We start from the raw sequence: 17,426 nt of genomic DNA, 5'->3' as shown, positions 1-17,426 counted from the left end.
CTGACTTATGGTATGGAAATTGAAGACTTAACAGTATTCCCTGAAAACTCCCTTCTGTCTGATCATTTCTTAATAACATTTACATTTACTCTGATGGACTACCCAGCAGTGAGGAATAAGTTTCATTACAGTAGAAGTCTTTCAGAAAGCGCTGTAACTAGGTTTAAGGATATGATTCCTTCTTTATGTTCTCCAATGCCATATACCAACACAGTGCAGAGTAGCTACCTAAACTCTGTGAGTGAGATAGATTATCTCGTCAATAGTTTTACATCCTCATTGAGGACAACTTTGGATGCTGTAGCTCCTCTGAAAAAGAGAGCTTTAAATCAGAAGTGCCTGAGTCCGTGATATAACTCACAAACTCGCAGCTTAAAGCAGATAACCCGTAAGTTGGAGAGGAAATGGCATCTCACTAATTTAGAAGATCTTCACTTAGCCTGGAAAAAGAGTCTGTTGCGCTATAAAAAAAGCCCTCCGTAAAGCTAGGACATCTTACTACTCATCACTTATTGAAGAAAATAAGAACAACCCCAGGTTTCTTTTCAGCACTGTAGCCAAGCTGACAAAGAGTCAGAGCTCTATTGAGCTGAGTATTCCTTTAACTTTAACTAGTAATGACTTCATGACTTTCTTTGCTAATAAAATTTTAACTATTCAAGAAAAAATTACTCATAACCATCCCAAAGACATATTTGGCTGTTTTCAGTGATGCCGGTATTTGGTTAGACTCTTTCTCTCCGATTGTTCTGTCTGAGTTATTTTCATTAGTTACTTCCTCCAAACCATCAACATGTCTATTAGACCCCATTCCAGGCTGCTCAAGGAAGCCCTACCATTAATTAATGCTTCGATTTTAAATATGATCAATCTATCTTTATTAGTTGGCTATGTACCACAGGCTTTTAAGGTGGCAGTAATTAAACCATTACGTAAAAAGCCATCACTTGACCCAGCTATCTTAGCTAATTATAGGCCAATCTCCAACCTTCCTTTTCTCTCAAAAATTCTTGAAAGGGTAGTTGTAAAACAGCTAACTGATCATCTGCAGAGGAATGGTCTATTTGAAGAGTTTCAGTCAGGTTTTAGAATTCATCATAGTACAGAAACAGCATTAGTGAAGGTTACAAATGATCTTCTTTTGGCCTCAGACAGTGGACTCATCTCTGTGCTTGTTCTGTTAGACCTCAGTGCTGCTTTTGATACTGTTGACCATAAAATTTTATTACAGAGATTAGAGCATGCCATAGGTATTAAAGGCACTGCGCTGCGGTGGTTTGAATCATATTTATCTAATAGATTACAATTTGTTCATGTAAATGGGGAATCTTCTTCACAGACTAAGGTTAATTATGGAGTTCCACAAGGTTCTGTGCTAGGACCAATTTTATTCACTTTATACATGCTTCCCTTAGGCAGTATTATTAGACAGCATTGCTTAAATTTTCATTGTTACGCAGATGATACTCAGCTTTACCTATCCATGAAGCCAGAGGACACACACCAGTTAGCTAAACTGCAGGATTGTCTTACAGACATAAAGACATGGATGACCTCTAATTTCCTGCTTTTAAACTCAGATAAAACTGAAGTTATTGTACTTGGCCCCACAAATCTTAGAAACATGGTGTCTAACCAGATCCTTATTCTGGATGGCATTACCCTGACCTCTAGTAATACTGTGAGAAATCTTGGAGTCATTTTTGATCAGGATATGTCATTCAGTGCGCATATTAAACAAATATGTAGGACTGCTTTTTTGCATTTGTGCAATATCTCTAAAATTAGAAAGGTCTTGTCTCAGAGTGATGCTGAAAAACTAATTCATGCATTTATTTCCTCTAGGCTGGACTGTTGTAATTCATTATTATCAGGTTGTCCTAAAAGTTCCCTGAAAAGCCTTCAGTTAATTCAAAATGCTGCAGCTAGAATACTGACGGGGACTAGAAGGAGAGAGCATATCTCACCCATATTGGCCTCTCTTCATTGGCTTCCTGTTAATTCTAGAATAGAATTTAAAATTCTTCAACTTATAAGGTTTTGAATAATCAGGTCCCATCTTATCTTAGGGACCTCATAGTACCATATCACCCCAATAGAGCGCTTCGCTCTCAGACTGCAGGCTTACTTGTAGTTCCTAGGGTTTGTAACAGTAGAATGGGAGGCAGAAGATCTCTTTTTGCTGTGTATGCACCACTCTGCATTTAATCATTAGTGATTGATCTCTGCTCCCCTCCACAGCATGTCTTTTTCCTGGTTCTCTCCCTCAGCCCCAACCAGTCCCAGCAGAAGACTGCCCCTCCCTGAGCCTGGTTCTGCTGGAGGTTTCTTCCTGTTAAAAGGGAGTTTTTCCTTCCCACTGTCGCCAAGTGCTTGCTCACAGGGGGTCGTTTTGACCGTTGGGGTTTTTCCGTAATTATTGTATGGCTTTGCCTTACAATATAAAGCGCCTTGGGGCAACTGTTTGTTGTGATTTGGCGCTATATAAATAAAATTGATTTGATTTGATTTGATTTGGATCTATGAAGCTTAAATATGAAAAAGTATCGGTATCGGTGATACTGGACCTGTATTTACTTGGTATCAGATCAATACCAAAATTCCCGGTATCGCCCACCTCTAGTAGGCGCAAGAACAGGTGCTCTAATCGGCCCCCCTTCTTTTATTATGAAATAATGTTGAATTTATGTGGAAATGGCTGTTGTGCAAAAGCTTCAGATATCTGTCACTGAGATAGATGATGACTGGACTGCAGTTTGAAGCAGAAACAAGGTGATAATACACTGAAAAAAGTGAAACTTCATTCAAAGTGCTTATTCACATTGGTCTAATGGAAAATTGTGGTTTCCAGTTTAAATCTGCTGGAATCACTTTACCAAGTAAAGTTTAGACTGGTCTGCTTGAGGTTTCTTCCTAAGAGGGAGTTTTTCCTTACCAGTGTTGCCAGATGTACGATAATTATCGTATTTGTACGATAGTTTTGCCCTCTGTACGATGTATGATCAATAATGGGAAAAAATCCAAAATGTACGATAATTTCAGTTGGTTGCCCAAACACGCATCTCTCTCTGACACACAAGAATCATTTCGCAGGCGTTGCACTCAGGGGCATCAAAGACACACCACACACAGGGCTGCTGCTAGCTTTGGCCGGCCCGGGACAAAGTCATTTGAAAGCCCACCCCCTCTCCATACAAAGTAACGAGTTCCCAATTCTCGGCCCTGCCCCTCCCGAGACAAATGACCTTTTTTTTTTTTTTTTACAAAACTTCATTTCAACAAATGCAATAACAAACGAACAAAACACAAGGGCAAAGAGATATACAAGAAAAATAAAAAAAGTTCAAGTTCCTTATGGAGGTGTCAACGTTTTTTCTGTGGTCAACAAAATAGTTCGTTTTCACTTCACACTTTCTTTACATTTGTAACTTTTTTATGATTGAGAAGTTGTGCAACACTGCATTTTTTTTTTTTAAAGATTAATGATAAACACACAAAGTACAAAGGTATGCCAGGTGTCAACGAATGAAGAAAAACATAAAATAAACAAATACGAGGTCTGTTAGATAACTATCCGACCTTTTTATTTTTTGCAAAAACTATATGGATTTGAATCATGTGCACTTGCATCAGCCAAGCTTGAACCTTCGTGCGCATGCTTGAGTTTTTTCACGGCTGTCGGTTGCGTCATTCGCCTGTGAGCACGCTTTGAGTGAGCAGTGGTCCACCCCTGTCGTCGGATTTTTATTGTGAGGAAAATGTCTGAACGATTTGGGGCTTTGCTGCATCAAATTTTTCCAGAAACTGTGAGAGACAGCCAGGTGGACACCATTCGGAAGATTCACATGGCTTTCAGGGACGATTCTATGGGGATCACACAGATTAAGGAGTGTTACAACCGGTTTAAAGACGGCGCACAATGGCGGAGGGTGCACCGCACTCCGAGCGGCCATCGACAGGCTGAAATGACCAGATCATTTCCAAACTGAACGCTGTGTTGATCCGGGACGTCGTCTGACTACTACAGAAATGGCAGAAGATGTGGACATACCACTTTTTCGGCACATTCCACTGTTACAGGAGTTTTTGTCATGGAAAGAGGAGCGGAGGAATTCGCCACAGAGCCGCTAATGGCGCGGGACAAAAGCACCTCTGTGTTGGTCTCACAGGACATGCCCTGACATGCCCAGCTCTTGCACCATTCGGAAGATTCAGACGGCTTTCGGTGGCTTTTCAGTCGTGTGACTATCCGAGAAATTGTGGACGAACTGGACATGCCACAACATGTCCTGTGAGGCTTCATCACGGCGTTGCTTTTGTCCCGCGCCATTAGCGGCTCTGTCCCGATGCGTGAATTCCTCCGCACGTCTTTTCATGACAAAAACTCCTGTAACAGTGGAATGTGCCGAAAAAGTGGTATGTCCACCTCTTCTGCCATTTCTGTAGTAGTCAGACGACGTCCCAGATCAACACAGCGTTCAGTTTGGAAATGATCTGGTCGTTTCAGCCTGTCGATCGCCACTTGGAGCATGGCGCGCCCTCCGCCATTGTGCGCCGTCTTTAAACCGGTTGTAACACTCCTTAATCTGTGTGATCCCCATAGAATCGTCCCTGAAAGCCGTCTGAATCTTCTGAATGGTTTCCACCTGGCTGTCTCTCTCAGTTTCTGGAAAAATTTGATGCAGCAAAGCTCCAAATCGTTCAGACATTTTCCTCACAATAAAAATCAGACGAGGGGGGTGACCACTGCTCACTCAAAGCGTGCTCACAGGCGAATGACGCAACCGACAGGCGTGAAAAAACTCACGCATGCGCACGAAGGTTCAAGCTTGGCTGATGCAATCACACGTGATTCAAATCCATATAGTTTTTGCAAAAAATAAAAAGGTCAGATAGTTTTCTAACAGACCTCGTATGTAGACTGTTTTGGCTGCACATGCGCACATAAGTAGCTTAGCCCACCCCCGTCACCATCACTACACACACACAACTTTTGAGCCTAGCAGCTAGTCTGGTAATTAACACGTTTGTGTCCCTTCACAGAAAAAAAATCTTTCTAGTCTGGTAGTGCATTTGCTTGTGCATTTGCGTTCTTTTTGTGCCGTAGTTTCCCCATTACTATAGGGATATTGTGAATTACTGTTTAAAAATGTGACATAAAATTCTTTGGAAATTAAAAAAAAATGCTAAAATAGCTATGTTGTATGCGTTTTGTTTGTGTACAATAATTTCTCCCAAAATACGATAATTTTGAGGTTTTGGTACGATAGTTGCATATTTCTTATCTGGCAACAGTGTTCTTTACCACTGTTGCTCTGGGGGTTGGTAAGGTTAGACCTGACCTGTGTGAAGTGCCTTGAGGCAACTCTGTTGTGATTTGGCGCAATATAAAGGAAAATAAATTTAAATTAAATTGAATTGAAAAATATACATTGTGAAAAACTAAAATAAATTAGCTGTAACAAATTACATCATTTTTTAAAGTTGATCCAAAGTATCATTTTATTCAGTGTAGTTGAACCACTGCTGATGTTTGGAAATGACACGTGCACAGTGACGGCAGGACTGACTGGATTAAACTTTGTCAGGCGATAGTGAGTGCCAGTCTGCACCTCACATTCAAATTTGAGAGTGATTGGGGCATGTTTGATTAAGATATAATGTAAAATATACATTAAATTGGGTTTTCTATGTTAAATTTAAATGGCCACAAAATCTGTAATCCGGATCAGATCCAGATCAAACTGTCAATCGATAAAGGATACCATCCTACATAAGTCTCAAATATGGAAAAAAATGGGATCTTTTTTGACAGAGTTATGTATTTGTTAAAATTTGTTCAATGTTAAAGATAGGGATTTTTCCTGACTTTGACCTATGACCTTGAAAATTGAATCAGTTCTTCCCTGTCAGGATATGAATCTTCAGTAAGAATCATATAACAATATTTGAACAATTCACTGGCGTTAGTAATTATTATTAATATTATTGTTATTATATTGTGTCATAACGTTAAGCCCCTGAAAAGCTGCACTATCTCAGTAAATGATTTGGAAATGTGAATTTGCATTCAGGGCTCAAAATATGAAAAAGGTCACCAGCTTTTCAGCACACACTCCGATGTGAAGATAATTAGATTTCTAAATAACACCGGAGCGTAGTTTATTATAGCTAATCTCCTCATATGTTCTTTTATCAAATCTGACCGTACCTTTTCATATAAAACCTCTTTGTTTTTTTACTCTCAGGATCACATTAACATTCATGATTCTGCTTTTGTATAAACACGTCTGCATTTAATTCTGCTGAATAGCAAAGATGGATTTGTTTTTGATTAAGTTTAAGGATTTGTTGGCACGTGCTGAGTGAAATTGTAGCTATACGTGTGTAGGATTTATTGTCACCTTCTAGTAACGTTGCAGATTGTTGTTTCCCTTCATGTTTTCACTTCTTGGTCAATGGGATTCATGCTCTTGTCTTCTCTGCTGATAAGCATGTGGTCCTCCATTTCTCAAAAACCAGGGTTCTCAAACTTGTTAGCATGTGCGAGGAAAGAGTAGACAGTATTAAGGGAATTTTCTGCTTCTTTTTCCTTCAGTCTTAGGGCCATCCTGCAAAATGCAAAGGACTGATAAAGTATATCCCAACACTGCAGCTTTAATGGTTACGAATGCTACATTCTATATCTGCTAATAAATACCCCTAAATCCTGCACACTGTAGCTTTAATGAACAAATGGTTATGAATGCTATATTTTATATCTGCTAATAAATACCCCTAAATTCTGCACACTGCAGCGTTAATGAACAAATTGTTATGAATGCTACATTTTATATCTGCCAATAAATACCCCTAAATCATGCACACTGTAGCTTTAATGAACAAGTGGTTATGAATGCTATATTTTATATCTGCTAATAAATACCCAATAAATTCTGCACACTGCAGCTTTAATGAACAAATTGTTATGAATGCTACATTTTATATCTGCTAACAAATACCCCTACATCCTGCACACTGTAGCTTTAATAAACAAATGATTGTGAATGCTATATTCTATTTCTGTTAACAAATACCCCTACATCCTGCACACTGTAGCTTTAATAAACAAATGATTGTGAATGCTATATTCTATTTCTGTTAACAAATACCCGTAAATCCTGCACACTGTAGCTTTAATGAACAAATGGTTATGACGGCTATATTCTATTTCTGCTAATAAATACCCCTAAATCCTGCACACTGTAGCTTTAATGAACAAAAGGTTCAAAAGTAGGCAAACTGAATAAAAAATTCTGCAGGTAAACTCTAGCATGGCTGATCTGGTACTTAAATATTTGCCCAACAGTCTGGTGAAAAACTGAACTTGAGTATGTGTGGTACCGGTTTGTCTACACTCAACAAAAATATAAACGCAACACTTTTGGTTTTGCTCCCATTTTGTATGAGATGAACTCAAAGATCTAAAACTTTTTCCACATACACAATATCACCATTTCCCTCAAATAATGTTCACAAACCAGTCTAAATCTGTGATAGTGAGCACTTTTCCTTTGCTGAGATAATCCATCCCACCTCACAGGTGTGCCATATCAAGATGCTGATTAGACACCATGATTAGTGCACAGGTGTGCCTTAGACTGCCCACAATAAAATGCCACTCTGAAAGGTGCAGTTTTGTTTTATTAGGGGGGATACCAGTCAGTATCTGGTGTGACCACCATTTGCCTCATGCAGTGCAACACATCTCCTTCGCATAGAGTTGATCAGGTTGTCAACTGTGGCCTGTGGAATGTTGGTCCACTCCTCTTCAATGGCTGTGCGAAGTTGCTGGATATTGGCAGGAACTGGTACACACTGTCGTATACGCCGGTCCAGAGCATCCCAAACATGCTCATTGGGTGACATGTCCGGTGAGTATGCCGGCCATGCAAGAACTGGGACATTTTCAGCTTCCAAGAATTGTGTACAGATCCTTGCAACATGGGGCCGTGCATTATCCTGCTGCAACATGAGGTGATGTTCTTGGATGTATGGCACAACAATGGGCCTCAGGATCTCGTCACGGTATCTCTGTGCATTCAAAATGCCATCAATAAAATGCACCTGTGTTCTTCGTCCATAACAGACGCCTGCCCATACCATAACCCCACCGCCACCATGGGCCACTCGATCCACAACATTGACATCAGAAAACCGCTCACCCACACAACGCCTCACACGCTGTCTGCCATCTGCCCTGAACAGTGTGAACCGGGATTCATCCGTGAAGAGAACACCTCTCCAACGTGCCAAACACCAGCGAATGTGAGCATTTGCCCACTCAAGTCGGTTACGAAATTCTTTGGTTATGCAAACCGATTGTTTCAGCAGCTGTCCGAGTGGCTGGTCTCAGACGATCTTGGAGGTGAACATGCTGGATGTGGAGGTCCTGGGCTGGTGTGGTTACACGTGGTCTGCGGTTGTGAGGCTGGTTGGATGTACTGCCAAATTCTCTGAAACGCCTTTGGAGACGGCTTATGGTAGAGAAATGAACATTCAATACACGAGCAACAGCTCTGGTTGACATTCCTGCTGTCAGCATGCCAATTGCACGCTCCCTCAAATCTTGCGACATCTGTGGCATTGTGCTGTGTGATAAAACTGCACCTTTCAGAGTGGCCTTTTATTGTGGGCAGTCTAAGGCACACCTGTGCACTAATCATGGTGTCTAATCAGCATCTTGATATGGCACACCTGTGAGGTGGGATGGGTTATCTCAGCAAAGGAGAAGTGCTCACTATCACAGATTTAGACTGGTTTGTGAACAATATTTGAGGGAAATGGTGATATTGTGTATGTGGAAAAAGTTTTAGATCTTTGAGTTCATCTCATACAAAATGGGAGCAAAACCAAAAGTCTTGCATTTATATTTTTGAGTGTATATTTCAGGCAGCAGAACCATGGTTTTCAGCAAGAGTGCTTCGTGAATTCAAACAAATGTGATCAACGGTTGTCTGTTTGCTCAAGTATCAAAAGCTCTACTTTTAGTCTGACGGGTTCTCATGTGTGACTGCAGGTTCCAACATCTGCACATCACGAGGAGTCTCCACTTGTCAGCAGTGTTTGGCTGTTCACCCGAGCTGTGCGTGGTGTTCACAGGAGGTGAAGGAAAAAAAGGAGCAGACGCATGACCCCACATTCAGTCGAGTCTTTCCTCCCATTCATTGCTTAGTGCTGCATGTCAAAACACAAACAGCGAGTGCTTTCTTGTCCTCTGCTACTTGTAATCTTAAGAAAAGCTCCTCTGCATTCTTGTGCAGCTATGCCGGCTCAGGAGCTTTGGCGTTGGCCTCGGGGCCATGTACTTGTGGCAGACCTGAGCTATACATAGTCACATATCATAAACAAATTCTTAAAAGGTATCTGTTTTTTATTATCTGTTAACAATGACACTCGTATTTTGGGGGGGGTTTGGGAGTTGGGGAAAGGTGGATCCAGTGTGTCCCGTTGTGACCTGAAGGCAAATCTGCTGGATGGAGGGTGTGGTGAGGGGGCGGTGGAGTTTCCAGTCAGCACTCTGGAAATCCAGAAGGATGCACCCCTCAGCGACAGAGCCTCGGGGACAGCTGACGATGTTACTCAGATAAAACCTCAGAAGCTACATATGAAGCTAAGACCAGGTAATTTTACGAGCAGTCTTAATAGGATGCCACTGATAAACCTCATCTGTGTTGATGTTCATCCGTCCTTCTGATCTTCACTTCCAGGCGATGCAAAGCGTTTCACTGTGACAGTGAAACAGGTGGAGGACTACCCAGTGGATCTCTACTATTTAATGGATCTCTCGTATTCAATGAAGGATGACTTGGCCCGCCTTTACACATTAGGCAATCAACTTGCAGCAACCATGGGCCGCACGACAAGCAACCTAAGGATGGGTTTTGGAGCCTTTGTGGATAAAACCACATCTCCTTACATGTACACTTACCCTCCAGAGGCTCTGGAAAACCCTTGCTTTGGGTGGGTGAAGAGATTAGTCCTTATTTTGTTCTTCAATAGACCATCTTTTAAACAGGTCACATCATACATCTTTAAAGGGAACACCTGGATTTTTCAACCTGAACCTTATTTTTAGTTGTTTTAGGGTTCAGCTTTTCACTCGGGTCATAAATGATTATAAACAGTCCACTATTGAAGTACGAGGGCTGTCAGGGCTGTCAATAAAGTAACGGTCCTTTTTATTTTTTTCAAAAACTATATGGATTTCATTCATATGTTTTTACGTCAGACATGCTTGAACCCTCGTGCGCATGCGTGAGTTTTTCCACGCCTGTCGGTGACGTCATTCGCCTGTGAGCACTCCTTGTGGGAGGAGTCGTCCAGCCCCTCGTCGGAATTCCTTTGTCTGAGAAGTTGCTGAGAGACTGGCGCTTTGTTTGATCAAAATTTTTTCTAAACCTGTGAGACACAACGAAGTGGACACGGTTCGAAAAATTAAGCTGGTTTTCAGTGAAAATTTTAATGGCTGATGAGAGATTTTGAGGTGATTCTGTCGCTTTAAGGACTTCCCACAGAGCGAGACGTCGCTCAGCGCTCTCAGCCGCCGTCGTCAGCCTGTTCAAGCTGAAAACCTCCACATTTCAGGCTCTATTGATCCAGGACGTCGTGAGAGAACAGAGAAGTTTCAGAAGAAGTCGGTTTCAGCATTTTATCCAGATATTCCACTGTTAAAGGAGATTTTTTTAATGAAAGACGTGCGGACGGGTCCGCGCGTTGGGACGCAGCTGCCGCGACGCTCCGCCACAGGAAAAACACCTCTGTTGAAAGCCTTAAGGACAAGTTGGAACATGTCCTGCCGTTAAACAATTTCTCATATACTCACTCCACTGAAAGCCATCAAAAGCCGCCTGGATTTTACAAACGGTTATCAACACGGAGGTGTTTTTCCTGTGCCACCGCACCGCGTCGGCTGCATCCCGACGCGCGGATCCGTCCGCATGTCTTTCATTAAAAAAATCTCCTTTAACAGTGGAATATCCGGATAAAATGCTGAAACCGACTTCTTCTGAAACTTCTCTGTTCTCTCACGACGTCCTGGATCAATAGAGCCTGAAATGTGGAGGTTTTCAGCTTGAAACAGGCTGATGACGGCGCCTGGGAGCGCTGAGCGACGTCTCGCACCGTGGGAAGTCCTTAAAGCGACAGAATCACCTCAAAATCTCTCATCAGCCGTTAAAATTTTCACTGAAAACCAGCTTAATTTTTCGAACCGTGTCCACTTCGATGTGTCTCACAGGTTTAGAAAAAATTTTGATCAAACAACGCGCCAGTCTCTCAGCAACTTCTCAGACAAAGGAATTCCGACGAGGGGCTGGACGACTCCTCCCACACGGAGTGCTCACAGGCGAATGACGTCACCGACAGGCGTGGAAAAACTCACGCATGCGCACGAGGGTTCAAGCATGTCTGACGTAAAAACATATGAATGAAATCCATATAGTTTTTGAAAAAAATAAAAAGGACCGTTACTTTATTGACAGACCTCGTACAACACAAACATCAGCACGAGCTAACAATGTCATTGCATGGGGCAAGCTAAAAGCTTAACAGAAAATCACTTCTTGTCAACAACGAAAAGTTGAAAATATATAAAGTAGAAGAGGCGATAGCATGGATAGGATCTGTATGGCTACATGTATACCTGTTTTCATCAGTAAATGCAAACAAACTTTTTGAAATGATTCATTCCAGAGTTAGCATCTTCACTCTTCACTCTCCACTAAGTCATTACAATTAGAATGTCAGTGCATGCTCCCAGACCTAACCAGACCAAAAACGAGTACTAGTTATAATTCACATGTAAAATTTAATTCAAAGTGTATTTTGTTGTGTGCCTTCATTGCTTTGATGAAGCTTGGGATCTGCCTCCATGTCCAAACTACAGGATGGGTACCACGTGCAATGCTCAGTTTGGGTTCAAGAACGTCTTGTCACTGACTGAGAAGGTGGAACGCTTCACTGAGGAGGTGGGGAAACAGCAGATATCCAGAAACAGAGACGCTCCAGAGGGAGGATTTGATGCTATCATGCAGGCAGTAGTGTGCAAGGTAACACCAAGGCTTTACACGTACATTTTCACAGAGGTGAAGGACACCCCTTGGGACCTGTGTATACATTTCTGTCCGTCTTTAGGAAAGGATTGGCTGGCGTTCTGATGCTAGTCACCTACTAGTGTTCACCACTGATGCCAAAACTCACATTGCACTTGATGGACGTGTTGCTGGCATTGTTCAGCCCAATGATGGACAATGTCACCTTGATGTTGACAAAGTTTACGACAAATCCACTGCGCTGGTGAGAAGAAATTCCATTTCAAAACAAATTCACCGTCATTTTTCCTAAGAATCCTAAAACCCTTTGTCTCCCTGTCTTTCAGGACTATCCTTCTTTGGCACTTATGACTGAGAAAATGTCTGAAAACAACATCAATTTAATTTTTGCTGTGACACCACATGTGGTTCCACTATACCTGGTAAACCACCTCATGTTTGTGCCATAGCAAGTATTAGAGAATTATTGGTCTTAAAACACAAAAATGGAATGAGCACTTCACTCTCGCATCTCTTTCCCAGGAGTACAGTAACCTGATTCCAGGTACAACTGTGGGAAACTTGTCACGTGACTCTGGGAATGTTATTCAACTCATTGAAAAGGCTTATGCGGTAAGGGCTAACTCAGCATGAAGTGTTCTATGTAAAAATGTAGAGTTACCTTCGTACAACCATCAGCCATGACACTGTAACCACTGACAGGTGACATCAATAACATTATCTCCTTATGGTGGCACCTGGAAGTGGGTGGGATGTTCTCAAAACTGATGTGTTGAAAGATGACAAAATGGGGATGCATAAAGATTTGAGTCATCAAATTGTGATGACAAGAGGAAAGGCCGGAGCATCTCCAAAACTGCAGCTCTTGTGGAAAGTTTGGCCCAAGCAGAGGGTCACCCCCTTTGAGTCTGGTCTACTTGAGGTTTCTCCCTCAGTAGCTTCAGAGGGAGATTGTCCTTACCACTGTCACCTGTGTGCTTGCTCTAGGGGTTGGTAAGGTTAGGTTTTGATATGATTTGGTGCTGTATAAATTAAATAAATTAGTCTGTAGTGGTCAGTACCTACCAAAAATGGTCCAAGGAAGGAAAACCGGTGAACCGGCAGCAAAGTTGAGCTGGATAAAGAACTTGGTTAAACAACTTGGTTTCACGGAGACCCAGCCTTGCAACTTACAGGAGTGGAGTCCATCATCGATCAGCCATTGGTTCAAGTCTGTTTTTTGGTGGCAAAAGGGACCTACACTACATTAAGCAGGTGGTCACAATTTATGGCTGATCAGTTTACTTACTGGACACTTTAGGTTGCGAGCTGCCTTAGCTGTCTTAATTCTTCAAGGCATAAATTCAATAAGGTGAAGGAAACAGTCTCTACAGATTGTGCTCCATGTTGGCATGACGGCAGGGGCGGTGGCCAAGTGGTCAGTGCGCTGCAGAAGGTTTCCAGTTCAAACCCAATGCCTGCGACATTTCTCCATGTAATGTGAAGTTGCATCAGGAAGGGCAGATCAACATGCAGATCCACATTACCCGAGTGGGGGGAAAAAAGGGAGCAGCCGAAGGGTCTTACTATTGACATGATGGCATCAGACAGTTGTCTCAGCAATGCACCACCACCAGGCACTTGGATTGTTGATACTTGGCAGAATATGCGCATGCATTTGTCCCAACCATCTGATTATCAGAGCAGAAACTGAGATGTATCAGACTGGTCAATGCTTTTCCAATCTTCCATTGTCCAGTTTTGGTGAGCCTGTTTCCAGAGTAGCCTTATAGTTCTGTTTTTAGTAGACAGACGTGGTACCTGGTGTGGTCTTCTGCTGCTGTCTCCCATATGCTTCGAGGTTCCATGTGTTTTGAATGCAGCATCGCTTGGTTATAATGAGTAGTTATTTGAGTTATTGGTGCCTTTCTGTCATCTTGAACCAATGTGGCAGTTTGACTTTGACATCTGTCAACAAGGTATTTTCATTTAAAGAACCTCCACTTGTAGGATAGTTCTTCTTTTCAGGCCACTTTCTGTAGAACCTAGACATGGTTGCATGCGAAAATCCCTATACTAATATTAGCAGTTTCCATGGCATATTCCGAGACACCTAAAGCACCTTTCTTTCCCATTCTGATGCTTGGTTTGATTTTCAGTAGAGCTCTTGACCCTGTCTAAAGGCCTAAACCCACTGATTTTTCTGCCAAATGATCAGCTGATTAGATATGTGCATTAATGAGGAGTTGGACACATGTGCCTAATGAAGTGGCCAGTGAGTGTATGTGTATCTGTCTGACTTTCTTGCATTCATGTCTTTTACAATGAACTATTTATAATTAACTTTAATGTGAGCAGGATATACGGTCTAAAGTACAGCTGGAGCTGCTGGGAGTCCCAGAGGAGTTAAATCTCTCCTTTAATGCCACTTGTCTAAATGGAGAGGTCATCCCTGGAGTCAAGTCCTGCTCTGGCCTCAAAATTGGAGAAACGGTATCTATCTAATCCATGATGCTGGTCATTTTCCACAGCTGGTATCGGAGATCTTGGTGTTAAACGTGCACATATTATGACAAACTATTTCTACTCTTCAGGTGTCATTTAGCGTGGGGGCTCAGTTGCGTGGCTGTCCCAAGGAGAAGAGTCGCACTTTCACTATTAAGCCTCTAGGCTTCAAGGATGCCTTGGAGGTCACAGTGGACTTTGCCTGCAGTTGTGACTGTGAGGCTCAGGCCGAGGCCAATAGCTCCCTCTGCAGCCAAGGCAACGGGACCTACGAGTGCGGTGTATGTCACTGCCACAAAGGTCGCCTGGGTCCACGCTGCGAGTGTTCAGTGGAAGACTACAGCCCATCGGATGATGCTAACTGCATCCAAAAGTTGGACAGTCCGATCTGCAGTGGGAGAGGTGACTGTTTGTGCGGACAGTGCTCCTGTCATACCAGTGAGTTCGGTCAGATATGGGGCACATACTGCCAATGTGACAATTTTAACTGCCTACGCTTCAAAGGAGCACTGTGTTCTGGTGAGTACTTTTAGGATTTTCTGAGTACTTTTATGAGTTAATGATTTTCCTGTTGTTTCTTTTGAGTCTTGTTACTTTTTCAAGGTTTACCATCTGATCTTTGCCACTGAAATTAGAAGGTGCTCAGAGACCACATATCTCTGCCAAGGCCACATATTCTCCACCGCCAAAATACCTGCTTGCATCTTCACTTAGCATCAAGCATCATAAATGATGTCCTGGAACATTATTTACCTGCCACTCAAAAAAACAATTGGTGCATTGGATGAACTCAATTCAGTTATGAGCAGGATTTCTATTAAATATATGTTGCCTCAACTCAAATAAAGCACATCCATGTAAGATAATTTAATTTAATTTAGTTGGGACTATATTTATTAGATGGAAATGCTGGTCATAATTGAATTGAGTTTATCCAAAGAGTCATTTGTTTGAGTGATACACTCAAAAAACTGACTCATTGAATTAGATTACACATAAGAAGTATTTGTAGTCCCAACTAAATTAAATTATCTTACATTGATGTGCTTTATTTGAGTTGGGACTACATATATTTAATAGATGGAAATCCTGCTCATAATTGAACTGAGTTCATCCAAAGAGTCATTTGTTTGATACACTCAAAAAAAACTGACTCACTGAATTAGATTCCACATAAGAAGTATATGTAGTCCCAACTAAATTAAATTAATTTATCCTACATGGATGTGCTTTATTTGAGTTGCGGCAACATATATTTAATAGATGGAAATCCTGCTCATAATTGAACTGAGTTCATCCAAAGAGTTATTTGTTTGAGTGATACACTCAAAAAACTGACTCATTGAATTAGATTACACATAAGAAGTATATGCAGTCCCAATTAAATTAAATTATCTTACATGGATGTGCTTTATTTGAGTTGGGGCAACATATATTTAATAGATGGAAATCCTGCTTATAATTGGGTTCATCCAAAGAGCCATTTTTGAGTGTGCTTGAAAAGAGGTAATCAAAGTTCATTATTTATTTTATTTTATTGAAATGTACTTGAATACTTAAAATGTCTTGTGGAGCCAAAATATGTTCCAGAACAAATTCAAAGGAAAATCCCTCATTTTCTAGCACACTATCAATCTGTTCAGTAAATTTCATCAACATCCTCTCACAGTTTTCTGACTTAAATGTGTCAGACATTCTTTTCAGTTCCAGAATATTGCAGATCACCTTCAAAACTTACTCTCTTATTTTCCAGTACATTATCTGCTATCTGCTCACCAAATGTCAGTGAAATCTGTTGATTACTTTTTGATTTATCCTGCTAAAAGACAAACAGACAGACACAGATGAAAAGCTTGCCTTCATGGGGGAGATAACAATGGCTCCACTCCAACTACAGGATGTGGTCACACCAGAATGCAGAATGTTAGAGGAATTTGACATTATTGCCAGTGTAATTCAGGAATCTGGGGATAAGGAGAGGCACTAATGGCCCTCCGAACCTCTACAGGTCTTAGTAGTTTTTAGTTTATAACTCACTCCAATCCATTGACTCGGCCAGAACATGAGCAACAATGTGGAACGTCGTATTCAAATTTGCTTCAACCTGCTACTACAGACTTTAAAGCCAGTGGAAGTGAACATGAAACACTTTGACGCACAAGAGCAATCCAAAAACCAAGTTTGTTTATGTAGTAGGTGTTCTGCCCGCAGTAAAAATGTGTTTTATGAAGGGTTAAAATGTTTTTTCATAATTTAGCGATAAATATGTCATGATTCATGTTAAAAAGGTAATTTGGTTAAAAACAGAAAATATTTACATTCAGTCAGCATTGGTTTACCTCTATTTTATTTTGAAGGTGTAGTCAGTAGTCGCAATGCATTATGGGTAGCAGGAGCGGCAGCTAGTCAAAAGGAAAAAAGTCACAGAAAGCCTGCCTGTCCATGCTCAAACATTACCTCCTGTGTACTAAACGTTAAATACAACTTCGAAAGCAACGGCTTTTCACTCGGGCTTTTCATTGAGCTTCTCAAGACACTTCTGAAAATTGTAAGCTGTGAAGAGGACCGTAATAAAGGAGCAAGACGCGCAGCTTCCTGGCTCATGACATATCTAACATGTAGTGATAACAGTACAGTGAAGAGCCGTATCAGCATTTGGTGGAAGATAAAACGCATGATACAGCGATGGACAACGCTCAAGCAAAAAAGGCTGACTCTGAAGCCAAATCATCATCAAAAGCTAGTTCCAGCTCCAAACACTCATCTTCCAGGTCATCCTCAAAGTCTAGTGTATTTGAAGCAGCCATCTTTGCATGTGCCTCTGCTGAAGCCACAAACGCTAAAGCCTCA

At 41.5% G+C, this 17,426-nt stretch overlaps 1 protein-coding gene across 2 annotated transcripts in view; it reads left to right on the top strand.

Moving 5' to 3' along the window:
- The window catches only part of itgb3a (integrin beta 3a), a 62,816-nt gene that overhangs the window by 3,603 nt on the left and 41,787 nt on the right, over positions 1-17,426 (top strand). The window contains exons 2-10 of one of the 2 annotated variants that reach the window (XM_034190066.1): positions 9,059-9,144; positions 9,461-9,662; positions 9,750-10,002; positions 11,927-12,089; positions 12,175-12,336; positions 12,419-12,514; positions 12,615-12,704; positions 14,430-14,564; positions 14,666-15,095. In XM_034190066.1, coding sequence (XP_034045957.1) covers positions 9,059-9,144; positions 9,461-9,662; positions 9,750-10,002; positions 11,927-12,089; positions 12,175-12,336; positions 12,419-12,514; positions 12,615-12,704; positions 14,430-14,564; positions 14,666-15,095 — 1,617 coding nt within the window. Of the gene's footprint in view, positions 1-9,058; positions 9,145-9,457; positions 9,663-9,749; positions 10,003-11,926; positions 12,090-12,174; positions 12,337-12,418; positions 12,515-12,614; positions 12,705-14,429; positions 14,565-14,665; positions 15,096-17,426 lie in introns of both variants that reach the window. The other variant, XM_034190065.1, reaches the window with a different exon arrangement.

This window comes from Thalassophryne amazonica, chromosome 16, assembly GCF_902500255.1.
Source record: "Thalassophryne amazonica chromosome 16, fThaAma1.1, whole genome shotgun sequence".
Taxonomy (NCBI): Eukaryota; Metazoa; Chordata; class Actinopteri; order Batrachoidiformes; family Batrachoididae; genus Thalassophryne; species Thalassophryne amazonica.
The sequence above is the reverse complement of the archived record's forward strand: the minus strand, read 5'-3'. Positions and strand labels throughout refer to the sequence as shown.